We start from the raw sequence: 16,652 nt of genomic DNA on the forward strand, positions 1-16,652 counted from the left end.
GATTTTCTCGAGTCACCTTCGGGTTTGAGGTATTTTCTGTTTTGAGCTCGACGATTCTCTTACCTCGTCTTCATTTTTCTTGTCGGTCTCTACGACCGTGAAGTGTTCGGGTCCCTCGGCGACGTTGTCCTCATCGTCCGTGGATAGGCCCAGATCGTAGAGCGACGGGGCCTTACCCTTGCCATCCATGCTGGCAGCGTCTTCGGCGCGAAGGCTGAGCAGGCGTTGCAGTCCTTACTCTGGTGGTCGACCGGTAGGCAGAGGTTGCAGACCGGGTGCTGGTCCTTCTGCGCGAACTTGTGGTGGCAGTTAGGGCAGAAGGAGTAGTTTCTTACCTGTAACTCCAGTTCTGTAGTAGGGGTATCTCTGTTATAGTCAATCTATGAATAGTCCCGCCCATGTGCGGGGACCCCGGAGCAATCAAAATATCTCTTAAGCTGTCCTGCATTTGCAAACCTGCAAAGACACTTAAGAGACAGACAAAAATAATACAGCCTAATAACACGGCTGCACTGGCCAGCACTTCCTCTGAAGTGAAAACAACAGTCAAAATAAAGTTTAAATGTCATTTTTATTCACATCTGACATGTTCCTTTATTGTATCACACTCCCTTCACCAAAATCCCTTTAAACAATAGAGAGGAAGGGGTGGACAGACAAGCCCTATAGGCTGTCATTATGTGTCTGCTAAAGGGATACCGTGCCTTTAAGAAACTCTCCAGAGACCCCCGGTATCCCAGGATGCACAGCCCAAGCAAGTTACTTTCAGTTCTTTTTGAAGGTGTATAACAACAGGCCTGATACTGTCAGAATTACTCCACTGGGGAGGAGGGAGGGTCGCTTATGACTATAACAGAGATACCCCTACTACAGAACTGGAGTTACAGGTAAGAAACTACTCCTTCTGTAGTAGGGGATCTCTGTGTATAGTCATAATCTATGAATAGAATGGCAAGCCCATCCCAACCAACAAACAGCGGTGGAGTAAGACCCAAACACCAACAAATCACTGTGCAAACAAATTCCCCAGCGAAGCCTGTCCAACCTGCGCATCTGCCCTAGCATCAGAGTCCAGGCAGTAATGCTTTGTAAACGTATGGACCGACTTCCAGGTGGCAGCCTTACAAATGTCAGCAATCAGAACATTCCGAAGCAAAGCTGTAGTAGCTGCTTTGCCCCCAGTCGAATGCGCTGTAGGCTTACCCCCTAACGTCTTATTAGCTTTCTGATAACAAAGCTGAATACAGGACACAATCCATCTAGGGATGGACTGTTTTGAGGTAGCTAGACCAGTTCTTACTGAACCATAATTTACAAACAGTTGATCCGACCTGCGGATGTCTTTTGTCTTATCTAGATAGAATTTCAACACCCTACGCACATCTAGTGAATGCAGAGACCTCTCCGCCGGAGAGGAGGGATGCTGAAAAAATGTAGGCAAAGTTATCATTTGATTTACATGGAAATCTGATATCACTTTAGGCAAAAATTTAGGATGAGTACGCATTACCACTTTAGAAGCATGGAACACAGTATACGGCTCTTGACAACACAGAGCCTGAATTTCACTTACTCTCCTGGCCGATGTAATGGCCACAAGGAAGGCAGCTTTCCATGACAAATGCTGCAAGAAGCCTTATGGATAGGCTCAAAAGGCTCCCTCATCAACCTGGACAACACCACGTTCAACTCCCATGGTGGCGAAGGTCGTCTAACAGGGGATAACACCTTACGCAAACCCTCCAAAAAATCTTTAATCACAGGGATTTGAAAAAATGAGGATTGGGAAGGGCCCTTTCTATACGCAGTCAAAGCTGCGAGATGAACTTTGATAGACGGAAAATTAAGCCCAGATTGAGCTAACTGCAGCAGATAAGGCAAAATAACATCTTTACAGGATGTAGGGTCAATGTCCTTTGCCTTGCACCATAAACAGAATCTCTTCCACTTATAGGCATAAGAAGTCCTCGTAGACGGTCTCTTCGCCTCTTTCAAAATCTCCACACAGTCCTGGGGTAGGTTCAAGTGTCCATACTGCACTAGTTCAGGAGCCATGCTGCCAAACTCAAGGACGAGAGATTGGGGTGAACCATCTGCCCTCCGAACTTCGTGAGAAGGTCCGGCCGACACGGCAGGCGCCTGTGGGGCAGAACAGACCGGTGAAGAAGGTCGGTGAACCACCATTGCCTCGGCCACTCCGGAGCAATCAGGATCATTCTGGCTCTGGATTGCGACAGCTTGATCAGCACCGCCGGAATCAGGGGAATGGGTGGAAAGGCGTAGAGAAAGCTGTTGGACCAGCTGATCCATAGGGCATTCCCCAGTGTCCCTGGTTGGTAGTACCTGGACGCGAAGTCGCGGCATTTGCTGTTTTCTGCCGTAGCGAACAGATCGATATCCGGAGTGCCCCACTCTGCGAAGACGTCTCTGAGCACGTCGTCGTTTAGCACCCACTCGTGATTTTCTTGAACGAGCCTGCTGAGCGCATCGGCTTGGGCATTCTGCACTCCCGGCAGATGGGTTGCTGTGATCGTCAGGTTCCTGGCCACCAGCCAATTCCAGATCGTCTGTGCCTCCCGAGACAGCGTGCGTGAACGGGAGCCCCCCTGCTTGTTGAGGTAGTACATGGTAGTAGTATTGTCCGTCTGAACAAGCAGGGAGTTCGTCGTGAAGGAGGGATGGAACGCCTTCAGGGCCAAGTGTACCGCTCTGAGTTCCAAAAAGTTGACGTGGTAAGTCATTTCCGTCTGCGACCATATCCCCTGAATCTGAAGAGGGCCCGAATGCGCTCCCCAGCCCTGGAGAGATGCATCGGTCACTATGGTCTGGACCGGAATATCCTTGTGGAAAGGAGTCCCCTTGCAAACATTCTCTGAGGAGCACCACCATTTCAGAGATTGGAGAGCGTGTTGGGACAGATGAATCTTGTCCTCCCAACGCCCCCGCCTCTGGTCCCATTGATCCTCCAGACATTCCTGCAGAGGCCTCATATGCAGACGTGCATTGGGGGTGAGGAAGATGCATGAAGCCATCGACCCCAGCAAGGAAGACACCGTCCTCACTGTAGGAGAGTGGGCTGAGAGGAGGTGCAGGGCCTTCCCACGGATCGATAAGCGTCTCTCCTCCGAAGGACACACGCTTGCGTTCAAGGTATTGACTGAGGCCCCCAAGTACTGGAGACACTGCACAGGGATCGGCACTGACTTCGACATGTTGATGTGCAGTCCCAGGCGATGCAGCAAGGCAGCCGTCCTGTTGAAGTGACACTGGGCTTCCCGGTACGTGGATGCTTTGATCAGCCAGTCGTCCAGGTATGGATACACAAACACCTTGCTCTTCCGCAAGTGTGCCGCCACCACTGCCATGCACTTGGAGAACGTCCGTGGGGCAGACTTCAGCCCAAACGGGAGTACTGTATACTGGTAATGGTTGTTGCCTACTAGAAACCTCAGGAACTTGCGATGCTTTAGTGCGATCGGCACATGGAAGTAAGCGTCCTGCAGATCTATGGCGCACAGCCAGTCTCCTCGATGCAACTGAGGGTAAATCTGATGCAGGGACAACATACGGAACTTTTCTCTGCGGATCCACTTGTTTGCTTGACGCAGATCCAGAATAGGCCTGAACTCGTTTTTGTCCTTTTTTCTGACGAGAAAAGAACCTGGAGTAAAGACCTTTTCCTTTTTGCCTCAAAGGAACAGCTTCTATGGCCTTCTTTTCCAACAGAACGTCCGCCTCCCGCTGGAGCTCCCACACCATGTAGGGAGAGCGCACTGGTGGAATCTGTGGAGGCGGGCTGGTGAAACGAAGACTGTATCCATTGCAAACAATATTCAGCACCCACTTGTCCTGAGTTATTGTCCTCCACTCTGCCGGGTAGTGTTGAATACTCCCCCCCCCACCGGAGCGGGTAACGGATGAGGGGGAAGTGACCCTTCAGGCCTTTGTTCCCCGACGAGGATTGATGCTGCCCTCTGCCCCTCTGGCGCTTCTGAAAGGGCTGCCTCGGGAACTGTTGTTGCTGTGGTTGGTGACCCGACTGACTCCCTTGACCCCTTTGCTTGGAATAGCGCCTGCCAGAGGAGCGGAAGGACCTCCTCTGCTCCCTGGGCCTCTCCAGCCCCACTGCCTTCAGGGTTTCCGCCTCGGCCTTCATGCGGGCCATCTCGTCATCCGCATGAGACCCGAACAGCGGCGTGCCGGAGAACGGCAAATTGGCGATCTTCTGCTGCGCTTCAGGCTTGAGCGGTGTCAGCCGCAGCCAGGAATGCCTCCTCACGTGTATGCCGTGGCAGTATCCATGGGCCGCCAGCAACGATATATCCCCCGCCGCACTGATGATCTGGTTAGAGACGATCATGCCCTCGTTCAGCACCTCCTGAAAGTCCTCCCTCTTCTCTCTAGGCAGGGAGGCAGCGAACTGTTGCAGGGAGTCCCAAAGAGACCTGTCATAGCGACCCAACAGAGCGGAGGCGCTAGCGGCCTTCATCGTAGTGGCCGACGTGGAGCACATCCTCCTCCCCAAGGAGTCCATCTTACGACTCTCCTTATCCGGAGGAGCCGTGGACGAAGGCGTCGTAGAGTGTTGCTTACGAGCCGCTGACACAATGACAGAGTCCGGGGGAGGATCCACCCTGAGGAACGCCGGGTCCGAGTCCGGGGCCCTGTACTTTTTCAGCAGTCTCGAGGGCGCCGGTTTCACCACGGCCGGCGTCAAGAACACCTCCATTGCAGGCTCCTCCAACCCTGGAACCAATGGGAGGAGGGGGCGCGACAGATGAGCCTTATGCAAAGTCTCAAAGATCACAGAGGTGGCGGGAATAGGGGTTGTTACTGATATTCCCAACTTTGCCGCCCCCCTCATCAGCACCTCCTGGAAAGTGGCAATGTCATCCACTGGCGAGACGCGGGTAGGAGGCGTCTCCGACAGTGAGGGAGAAAACCGTCCAGCCCCAGAAGAGTCCGTGCCCCTCGAGCCTCTGGAACGAGACCGATATCTCCGTCGTCCATGTCCAGAGCGAGTGGACGATCTGCGCCTACTCCGTGATCGCCTGCGAGGACGAGAGCGAGATCTCTGCCTGTGGGGAGCCCTCGGGGGCAGAGGCAGTGGCTGCGGTGGAGATGCAGGCCGCTGAGGCACGGGCAGAGGCAGCGGAGGAGGGGGAGGAGGAGGAGGAGGAAGAGCAGGCGCCGGCGGAAGAGCAGGCGCAGGAGGCAGCGGCGGCCGTTGAGGACGCAGCGGGGACAGATGTTCCGAAGCCCCATCACTCCTTGCAGGAGAGCCCGCCCCAGCACTGTCCGGGCTCTCGGCCACTCTTCTCTTTTTGGCGGGCCTGTCCCGTGTTGAAGCAAACGACGGGGAACGTCCTCGTCTCCCCGATCCCCGACTGGAGATCGTAATCACTGAGGACGTGTTCCCCGATGTCCTTGACGTCGAACTGTACGTCGACCTCGTCCGGCGTCTCTTTGCCGGTCGTCGCCCCCTCGACGTCGAACGCCCTCTCGACGTCGAACCATGCTTCCTCGACGTCGAACGATGCCTCAACCTCCGTCGCCGCGGTGTCGACCTCTGCTTCGACGTCGACCCCTGGTGCCTCGACGTCGACCTCTGGTGCCTCGACGTCGACTTCCGGTGCCTCGACGGCGACCTGTGCCTCGACGGCGACCTGTGCCTCGACGGCGACCTGTGCCTCGACGGCGATCTTCTCCGCCTGGACGGCGGGCGCCAGGGTCTCGGCATCGACTCAGTCAGCGTCGAGCCATGGGTCGACGGCGAAGGCGGCGAGTGCAGTCTGCCATGGGGCTCGGTACGACGTCGATGGGGTGTCGACGTCTGCGACGGCGACCCGGTCCTGGGTCTCGCCGGCCCCTCTATCGACGTCGAACGCCGAGGCTGCCGCGACCCAGAGCCCTGGATCGACGGCGAACATACCGGTGCCTTCTCCCTCGCCGTCGTTGCCTTCGACGCCGAACGCGACCTACCAGCCGGTAGGTGCCGATTCTGCTCCCTGCTCTGCCCGGAGGTCCCTCCAGAGGCTGAAGCATGGGCGGAGGAGGGGGAATGAGACCCTCCATGCCCCGAAGTCCCACCGGTCCTCTGCTGCTCCTGTCCCTGAAGGCGAATCTTCTCCCTGTCCCTCAGGGTCCTTTTTTAAAAGGTTTTACAGATGGCACATGTAGCTGGGACATGTGAGGACGACAAGCAGAGGATACAAACATCATGTGGGTCCGTCTTGGCCTTTTTCCTCCCACACTCAGGGCATTTATCGAACAAAGCCATGCTAAGAGTGGGCCAAAACTGCTCCAGATTGCAGGCAGTAGTAGACAAAGGCTCTAGACGTCGAATGAAAACACTATTTATCCAAAAAAATCCAATTTTAATCAAATAATCCACCCAAAAGGGTAGAGCTCAAGCTCCAGGGTCCTGCTAGCAGGAGCCGGAAAAAAGAACTGAAAGTAACTTGCTTGGGCTGTGCATCCTGGGATACTGGGGGTCTCTGGAGAGTTTCTTAAAGGCACGGTATCCCTTTAGCAGACACATAATGACAGCCTATAGGGCTTGTCTGTCCACCCCTTCCTCTCTATTGTTTAAAGGGATTTTGGTGAAGGGAGTGTGATACAATAAAGGAACATGTCAGATGTGAATAAAAATGACATTTAAACTTTATTTTGGCTGTTGTTTTCACTTCAGAAGAAGTGCTGGCCAGTGCAGCCGTGTTGTTATTAGGCTGTATTATTTTTGTCTGTCTCTGAAGTGTCTTTGCAGGTTTGCAAATGCAGGACAGCTTAAGAGATATTTTGATTGCTCCGGGGTCCCCGCACATGGGCGGGACTATTCATAGATTATGACTATACACAGAGATCCCCTACTACAGAACTTGAATGGCGTCTTGTCCATTGCGCTCAGGGCCTCTGAGTGCGCATTCTCCTTTGGCGTCGAAGAAAAGTCGGAAAACTTCCTTTCTTCGCACTCCTGATGTGGTCTATTCCCTTTCCTGTGATATCTTCGTAGTAGTTAGACGAAACTCGCTTTTCTTTCTTCTTCCTTCGATTGTAACTCTGGAGCTTCCCGATGACGATCCAGACCCAACGGCGGAAAAAAGAATCTGAAGATGGCGCCCCAAAGGTGGGACTTCCGCAGGAAGCACGACGACGTCACGGGAGGTGCACCAAATGGTGCGTCGTCGCCGCCCACCTGGGCTACAAAAAAACAAAAAAAACAAACAAAGAAAAGACTACGAATCCGGACCCAACCACAAGATTGCGGAATAATGCACAGCATAGTGAATCCAGAAAGATTCACGCTGCAAAATCATTGTTATTTGCAACCGCATTAGCTCTAACTTTTACTAATGCGAGACAGATTGCATTGCAAATGCTTTTTTTGCTGTCTTTAACCCAGTCTCCACACTCCCTGAGCCTGCCCCATGCCACTCACTACTACGGTCCTCACCGTTTCGTATGGTCTTTAAATGCTGCATGTAAATAAAGATAGCCTATAAACGAGCCTTTTCCGCTTCCAAGCTATCTTCATTTACATGTAATTGCAGACCCATTTGCGCACCCCATGGGAACACATCCACAGGCCCCCAGATGGGCACACACCACAGTTTGAAGACCGCTGCTCTATATGTCATATGTGTTAGTTCTGGAGCCCCCTGTAGAAGAAGCAACAAAAGGAACCTCTAGTAGAAGGAAGCTGCAGTGCTCCCATCTATTTTGCCACTTCTGTGTCCATTTCAGTTTGTCTAGCGATTGTTCTGAGGCCCAAAGAGGTGTTCCTTATCAAATAGTGCATCAAGAATATTTTGTTTAACTTCTTGTTTGAAACCATAAATTGAGCCATGCCTGTCTCGTTAGTACAATGCTGGTATTGACTCCTCTAGCTGCAGGATCTAAAGCACACCCAATAGATGAATTGGAAATGAGCTTGCCTTCTTGCACTATTTCCTGCCCCTTTTTCTTGTGTTCATCTGGGATATTGTAATAGTTCTTCCATCTCATCCCAATGTACCTTATCATACCTACCGAATAGGCCTTGTGTATTGGCTAGGCACCAATGATTGAGTACCTATTCTTTCCCCTGTCGTATCTATTCATATTGATTCTTTATCAGGAGGTGGTGCTTACCCTGAGGTTTGTGAATTTGCCCTTTTAATGGCGTTAGAAACTATTAAAAAATCAGGGACAGATGGAGGGGGGTTTATATTTATCCACCCTAGGTGTTAGGATACATGCTCTAACTGGATCCTTAAAAATATCGTCAGTATGTCTAATCAAAACTTTTAGCATAGGCAAGGATTAAGATCTTCTAAATAGGAAATCCTCTTCTAGGGTGTCTTTATGTAAAGTGACCCTATGGTAAGTGGCTGCCCACACAATCAACTCCTGATATGTAGTATTTATCAGGAGGGGAAGGTTTAGCTGGATACAGATCCGGGTCTGTGTCTCCAGGTGGGTCTATATTGTAGTCATCCACGGGATCAGGTGGTGGCTGATTATAGGTGTCATCGTTATTTGGAGAGCCTGGTGGCGAGATGTGTAAAGGGTCTGATGCTGGTACAATATATACTAGTGAAGAAGGTGGTGGTGTTTGAGGACTTTTAATAGAACTAGTAGTCCGGTCCTTTTTCTTCTTGAGGTAAATCCTATATTGTGTCCAATTTCCTCTTGGAAGATGGTACTGTTGGCTTAGTTGTGATGAGGCCAGTGTCAGGATTTATATGAATTTCCCACTGCTTTGGATCCAGCTTTTGTTTCAATGTCTCTAAAATAGGCTTCAGTGGCTGTGAAGGAGCTTCTTTAGGTTTCATCACTGAAATTTTCAGCGCCAAGCTAGATTTGTCCTTTTTCTCTTTGGATCCGAAAATGTTCGGATCCGAATGGGTATCATCTCGGCTTGAGCACAGGCTGGAAGGCTTGACTCACTGTTTTGTGCCACGCCGGGAGGCGGGGTGTTGGAATCAGAGTATCGATGCCTACCATGGCCTGTTGGAAGTGGTGGCCCAATAGCCTTTTGTTTGGTTGGAGTGGGTTTGGTGGGCAAAGGGGCTTTGTTACTCACGGCACCCTGTACAGCTGGAACGTCGTAGGACTCTAGTTCGATCTCAAACTCAGAATCGAAGTCCTGGAGGGAGAAGGCCTCATTATTCCACCGCTTCAATCTCTTCTTGCTCAATATCTTCTCCGAAGATATCAGGGGTGTCCGCGATACTCTGCCGCTGCATGTCTCTTTGTCGAGCCCGACGCTGTACATTCTTCTATACCCTCCCCCTAGGTGAATTCTTCAAAGGATGACCAAAGGAAGACTCAAAGTTTGGCAGAATCTCTCAGTGGTGCAGTAATATTTTCATCATGGGGTTTGAAGTGCGAGTAGCTCATACTGAGCTAACAGGTATGGAACAATTCGCTCTCACAGCAGCGTTCCCAAATGTCGGAGCCCGCAGGTGAAGGAAAACAATCTGAGAGACAGCCAGAGGTCTTGTGCATTTAGGCCGAAGGGTGGAGTCACAACAGTTCTTGTGACTCAAGCCTCTTTGAAGAACAACAATGGCAAACATACAGCTCTAGCACTAGTGACAGGAGCAACGGTATACAGCCACATATGCTAGGTTAATAAGATTAAATCAGACCACCTTTAGCAAATTTTAACTTTTTTATCTTTGCAACTTTTTTTAATAAACGTGGTTTTTGATGATCTGTAGGTCATGTGCTAATATTATACCATACTAAAAGCAATACGCTCTTATTTCCTAGCTGCTGAAAAACTGATTCAAAGCACTGAGTTGTTTAAAGGTATAATGCGAAGGGATTGGAATCCATTTCCAGCTGGCAGTAAAACACAAAGACAGAATACAAACAGGTAGCTTTGTTCCAATAAAGAGCAGCTGCTGGCATACTGAGCAGACGGGAAAGTAATAGGCTAAAAGCAAGCCAAGCTCTTTGCAACAAAGACTAGACGGCAGAGTGAAGTGCAGGGGATCAGGTATGCTGGACAAGTAGTAGAGTTTTTCCAGAACAACGCCTTACCTGTCCTTTAGTCCACTGACAGCAGCAATTTTCTAGATTTTCGATCATCTTTACGTGCCCGCTGCCACAATGGCTAGAGTTGAACTGTGATGAGCAATATGATTATGGATGGTTATTCACCAGGGAAGAAAATGGAAAACAGTCTGTAAAAAAACACTAGTCCTTTGTATAGACACTTAAAAAAAAAAAAATATCAGCTTTAATTTGTTTAGTGCACCATCACAAACAGTAGGTCACGCCTTGTACTACGAAAGGATGCTACATGGACTTCCAAACCCTCCAAGGAAACAAGTTGGATCAATTTACAAAATATTTACAAAAAGGAAAATGGGACTTGCATGGAGGAGGGAGTTAGGGCATGGAGGGGGAGCCTGTAGAAAAACACTGGTGGATACCAGTGCCTGATATCAAATAATGGGCAATCGCTTAAGTACAGCTTTGCTGTGGGATGCATTCATAGTGGAGGAATCCGAAGCAAGTTTCTAATGCACTGTTGACAGTTTCTAGCTTTGTCAGGAAATGTGATCCTTAACATACTTTGCCAAGGGACACCCAGGTTTGCCCCAGCATTTAACCACATATACTCATTCTTACCTTCAGCAAAAGTTCACAACCAACCATTCACTGGCAAACAGGCCAAAGCAAGAACAACTTGTGCTCTCCTGATGCTCTAACAAATAGGATTCCACAATGATCTGCAGGAGGCGCTGACCAGGCAGATTGCAGGTGTCTGGTAGTCCACTTTGCTAACGAGTCACATTGCTGTAAAGCACAGTTTGTTATCCACGACACACATGGACACATCTGGCACGGCTTATGCTTGGAATCAAGAACTTCAAGCCAGCACGAAAAGAAACAGTCTCAAAATTGTCTGTGTGGAAAGTGTCTGTGTGGAAAGAAGAGCTCTTGAGAAATCCAAATAGGACCGCAGTTCTTGAGCAGACTTTTCCAGAAGATCAAAAGGCGTAACGAGTACGTATGTCTTCCAGTTTCTTGGAGACCTCCGCAGGTGTTCGGTCCAGCTCGTCAGCCACGTTCTTCTGCTTATTTGTATCCATGGAATTAAACTGCTCACACAGGTCACCGTCAATGACATTCTATGGGGAAAACAACAACAGCATGAACTCTTACAACTGCATTCGTCAGAACGTTGGACGTAGCTTGTTTCATAAAAGCAATGACTGTACCAGAATGGATCTTTGCATTTAAACAATACATAACGTCAAATTATCTAAAAATCCCACCCACAATACATTGGGTATGGTGGATGGACAGCAAGTTGTAGAGATGGTGTGAAAAGGATGAAAAAGACTGAGGGACCCTCCCCCCCATTTTGAGCAACAGTGGAAGGTGGTGAGGAAGTCCAGTTCAGTGCTGATAATGTCATTGCGGAATGTAATGGTGCCTCAGCATGCACTTTGTTTTCAAGCTATGTCAATTTCTTAAAATGAATCAAGTTGTAAGCACTTATGGTTTTAACCCAGCAACTGTTCGTTGATTGCTCAGAAATCTTTTCAGGTTCATGGGCTAAGATGCTGCTTGTCAATAGAAACTATTCAAGCATGATGTACCTACCTTAACTGGAAAGTAATAGGAGCGAAAGCTTAGGTGGTCCCGCCCACAGAGAGGTGCATGCTCCGACCGCAAGTGCATCTCCACATGTTGGAAAAAGTCATGGTCCTAAAACAGCAAGAAAGGAGTTTATGGTTAGTTGTGAGAGCAGAAGTTCACATCAGTCCCTTTAGGACAAAGGAACTAGCAAAGCAGCCAGTGGTGAAGCCATGTCAGGGCACTATCTGATAATGTACCACACAAAACCCCACCCGCAACAAACATCCTTTTTCCTCATTCAAATCTAACTAAAACCAAATTCATTTGACTCAGAGGCAAAATCTTGGAGGAATACATTACGCTATTTTCAAGCATTCCAAAAACTTACCATATCAGAAAACAAGCATGACAAAGCCAATAGATTGTGCATCAAGCCTCCAACGTTTTTTAATACATTTCTATTTCAAAAGTATACAAAAGGTATTAGAGGCATTTAGAGGTTTAACGCAGTGAATAAAGTAAAAATGCTGCAGCGTAAAGGTGACTGGTATGTCAGCAAAAAAAAAAAAGTTCCATTACAAAAAGGTTGGTTGGAGGTGGGGGCAATGAAAGCAGACATTCAGGCACATAAGTGGGCTACTTTGTAAGCATGTGTGCAAAAGCAAAATCCTGTCACTCACATTGAGAAAGCAAATGGCTGAAGTGTACTGATTCACTGCTCCTTGATGTATGTGGTGCTGTGCACAAGCAATGTATGAATGAAAGTAGAACAGACAAATCGATAAAAAAGGCTGACGGAAAGCCCCAGTATGTTTTTCAATTATGATTTTTTCGTTAAACAGGAGGGTGACTGAACTGCTAATGCGGTCTTCAGGCCTTATATAAAAATGGTAATCAACTGTCCTAAAAAAATAAACAAGGACCCAATTGTATAAATGTTTTCATCCAGAGTTGCCACAAAGGTATGTATAGCTCTGTGTGCAGGTGCAGAAGGGAGTGAAGGATTAGTTACTTACCTGTAATCCTAGTTCTCTTCCAGGGGTATCCTCATCAAAGTAATAAGCATTAGAATATTCCCGCCCATGTGCGGGACCCCGGAAACACTATATTATATGTGCCTCACATATATATCCATATATATATCTATATTCACTTAAAAAACCATAGGTTTCACACATGTTATAGTTAGGTGGACATTTCACTCGTAAAAAAACAATGAAATTCCCCCGTTATAGTCAGTTCAGATAACTATAACTCGCGCGCCCGCAATCCACTGCTCATGACGTCACATATTACATCACTCATGACTTGGTCAGTGGCATCACTGATGACATCATCCTTGTGATAGAGTGGCGGTCGCGCGAGTTATAGTTATCTGAACTAACTATAACAGGGGAATTTCATTGGTTTTTTACAAGTGAAATGTCCACCTAACTATAACATGTGTGAAACCTATGGTTTTTTAAGTGAATTTGCAAGGATTTTTAAATGCTAATTCCGAACTATAACGTGTGTGAAACCTATGGTTTTTTCAGTGAATTTGTACGTTTTTTAAAATGCTAAGTTATGTATGTATTATATTTTTTATATATTTATTTTACAATAAACTACGTATTAACAAGTTTATTTTTTTAGGGGTTTTCACGGTGCGCGCACGTTGCGCGCACCCCACGATTTTTTGAAAAAAATTACAATGTTTTTTTCTGCCTTCGGGGTCCTTCAGGGACCCCCTGACAAAGGCTAGGGGGTCAGGAACTCTCTACCCTGCCCCCTTTTCACGTTCGCCACATTCCTTTTTCACTCTCGCACTCAAAACAAACAAAATGGCAGCCGACACTTCCTGATTTCGACCGATTCGAACGTTGGCTGACATTTAACCACCAATCAGAATTACGCTCGCGCACGTTGGGGTGCGTGCACGGTGCGCGGCTATAGACCTTTATGTGCTTTTAACTCAATTTTCTCAGGAACGACTGAACAGATTGACTCCATATATGCAAAAGGCACTTCCCTGACCTGAGGACTACCTCTTTGCCAAATTTCAAGTAATTCTGTTCAGCCGTTCGGGCTGTACCTTCGACTTAAGGTCCTATGGGAAAATGCATGGGGAAAACGCGTTTTGGCACCCCCCTTTTTTCTCGGCCCCCGCTTGACGAATCCCCCCCGAGACTTTCAGGGTAGAGCCGAGCGGAGCGCCCCATTAGTTTTGAAAATTTCGCGAAGATTCGTCAAAGTTATTCAAAATAGAATTTTGAGATTTCCTATGGAAACACGGTCCTAACTATTACTAACTACTTATCTACTGGCGACCGCCAGTAGATAATATATATATATAAAAACAAGCAATTGCAACCTACTAAACACCAGAGCTGAATCATGCCATAAGGATTCTCTACCATACATGAAAAACATGCATTAGAAACAGGAGAAAACAATAGCAAAACTTGCTTTAGAAACTGTTTTAATGCTCAGCACACAGTAGAAATCCTCATAAATCACTGAAAGCATAGGAAGCTCCCAGGCTGCATTGCAAACACCCAGTCTAAAAAGACTGAAAAGCTAACTTGTAGCTGCATAGCAATAAACTGACACCGTGCCTTTAAGGCACACCTGACCCCAACTTCCCATCATGCCTCAGGGGTGAGTTAGGTCAGTTGGTCTTTCCGGCTCCTTCAGGAAGGATCCTGGCAACACAGCTCCACTCTTTTCTGATTTTTGTCAGAAAATATTTTCACTTTTCAGAACTTTTATTCTTACTTCGACGTTTTTCATCAGTTAAAGTAAGAGGCTGTCCTGTTTGACAGTTTTGGGCATTTTTTAATATCTTAAAATGCCATCTCTTTTTGACCCTTGCCCTTCTTGTGGCAAAAAGAAGGCCAAGACTGATTCTCATAGGGTCTGTATCCTTTGTCTACCGGAGGACCATGATCCTACGACCTGCCCTCACTGCCAGAACCTGTCCAGAAGAACTTTGAAGGACAGGGAAAGAATTCGCCTGTATGGCCTGGCAGGTAAACCATCTAAAGGAAGATCTCCGGTGAAGAAGGGCTCCAAGAGGTCTAGAACGCCTTCTGGAAGCAAGTCCTCGCGTCCTTCTGCTTCAGCGTCTGGCTCGGCGCTGACAAAAGATCTTCAGGTGGGTCATATTTCCAAGAAAAGACCTTCGACAGCGGGCTCGCCGTCGAGAAAAGGTACGTCGTCGTCGAAGAATCGCCCGCCGTCGTCATCCCGGCGTCGAGAGACAAGACCCCTCCGCCGTCGTCAACCCGGTGACGATCGGCGTCGAGAGACAAGACTCCTCCGTCGTCGTCAACCCGGCAACGATCGGCGTCGAGGAGCAGACACCCTCCGCCGACGTCGATCGGCGTCGAGGAGTATATATCCAACTAGTCAAATTCATTAATAGCAAAAAGTCCTTCTCCTACATTTACAGAGATCAGGAAAGAATATAAGAAAGCTATTAGGGAGGCAAAATGTGTAAGGAACAAGCAAGATTAGATTGAAATTATACAAGCCAAAAAAGAAAAAAAAAAGAAAAATCAAAAACCAACAAACCCCTGTGGGCCCTGATCAATCAGTTAGAGCATGGCTCCACCTGGTCTGCTGGCAATAATGTCTCGCAACAAACCTGGCTTGCTCATACTGGATTATATCGCAGCAACAAATCGGTACTGGTGGAGTATAAAAAAGATGGATGTTCCAGCTCTTGTCATCCCTTAAGTCGCAGTGTACGAAAGTGCCCCTTTTTGAATGGCTCATCTGGCATATTATAGCACATGGGTGTCTGGATGTAAAAATTAGTTAGAAAAAGACCCACAAGCCAGGTCAGAAAAGCATGCCCAATGCTGCCCTGAAGGAGTGCAGGCAAGCCTGCTTCATGCAGACTTGCTACAGGAAGGGCGATAAATGTATTGTATTGGTGTGACAGAGAAGCATGCTTGGGTTTGATAGGAAGGGCATGGTTCCACTAACAGGCCATAAGAGAGTGAGGAAGCAAGTCCCATGTAGTCATTGATAGAGAAAAGAGTGCAGGTTCTATTCAGCTAGCGAAATTTTTTTTGAAGTCTGGTGCCATCTACAAGGTGCACAAACACCCTTTTCTTCAAATTTATCACGATAAACTAACAATAACACCCTGCTCCTCACCTCGTGCGACGTGAAGGGAACTAGAATACCTATGCCCCCGGACAAAGTTGTGTAGACTAGGGACTCTGAGCCTCCAGGGATCAAAGTTGTCTTCTGTAACGAAAGGACGGTCTCACCCACGTGATAATTCATCACAACTTCTGCCTGAAAGAACACAAAATGAAAGCTCACATATAGCAAAATCACATACACATCAACGTGAAAACAGACAAATGCTTTTTTCCCCGTTTTAGGGACTTGGTATACCTGAGCCCCCGAGCCTCCCTCGCCAACCCCCCCCCCCCCCCCCTTTTTTTTAAAGTGCAGTACAGCACTTTACAGACAGCACCTGAAACCTGAGTTATTGCCATAAAGCAAGATGCTGCAGGGCTCTGTTAATAAGGGTTACAGAATCCAGAAATGATGGAGGTGGTACACGAGCACGTAACTCGAACAACAAAGTGCACACTATAGTTACTGTTTTAAGACAGATGTTCCTGATATAAACGATCCCCACTCACAGAAAAAGGTAGCCTAATTCATCAGTTAACACCACTTCTGGGCGGCATTTACCTTTTGGGAGGCTCCATTCAGAAGGCCTCTGTCCCACAAGGCCTTGTTCCCTGTTGGATCTTCGTCCACTTCATCGTTGATGTTGGGCGGTAGCCTCACCTTAAAATGGTAGGAGAGAAACGGAGCAAGGCATGAAACACAAAGAAATTCTAGATAAGCAAGCTTTCAGAAGTTCTTTACAGCGGCAAGAGTAAGAAAATCAAAAATACTAAGCTTTTCATCGAATCAGAGCAGAAAAAGGAATATTCTACTTACCAGTATGCATCTGTGTGAGAAAGTGCCATCTTTCTTGCATGGTATGCCCCCACTTTTTGCTAAATTGCTGAATGTACTTTGATTGAGTGTACCCTGGGTTCCTGCCAATCAGGTGCCCA

General features: G+C 47.9%; 1 protein-coding gene across 2 annotated transcripts in view; it reads right to left on the reverse strand.

The window, feature by feature from the left end:
• Positions 1-10,192: 10,192 nt before the first annotated feature.
• SF3B3 (splicing factor 3b subunit 3) overlaps positions 10,193-16,652 on the reverse strand; it is a 152,371-nt gene continuing 145,911 nt past the window's right edge. For both annotated transcript variants that reach the window (XM_085640008.1, XM_085640009.1), the window contains 4 exons: positions 16,279-16,377; positions 15,727-15,870; positions 11,605-11,709; positions 10,193-11,126 (listed from right to left, as the gene is read on the reverse strand). In XM_085640008.1, coding sequence (XP_085496134.1) covers positions 10,986-11,126; positions 11,605-11,709; positions 15,727-15,870; positions 16,279-16,377 — 489 coding nt within the window. In that variant the 3' untranslated portion in view covers positions 10,193-10,985. The remainder of the gene's footprint in view (positions 11,127-11,604; positions 11,710-15,726; positions 15,871-16,278; positions 16,378-16,652) is intronic.

This window comes from Triturus cristatus, chromosome 12 (genome assembly GCF_964204655.1).
Source record: "Triturus cristatus chromosome 12, aTriCri1.1, whole genome shotgun sequence".
NCBI lineage: Eukaryota > Metazoa > Chordata > Amphibia > Caudata > Salamandridae > Triturus > Triturus cristatus.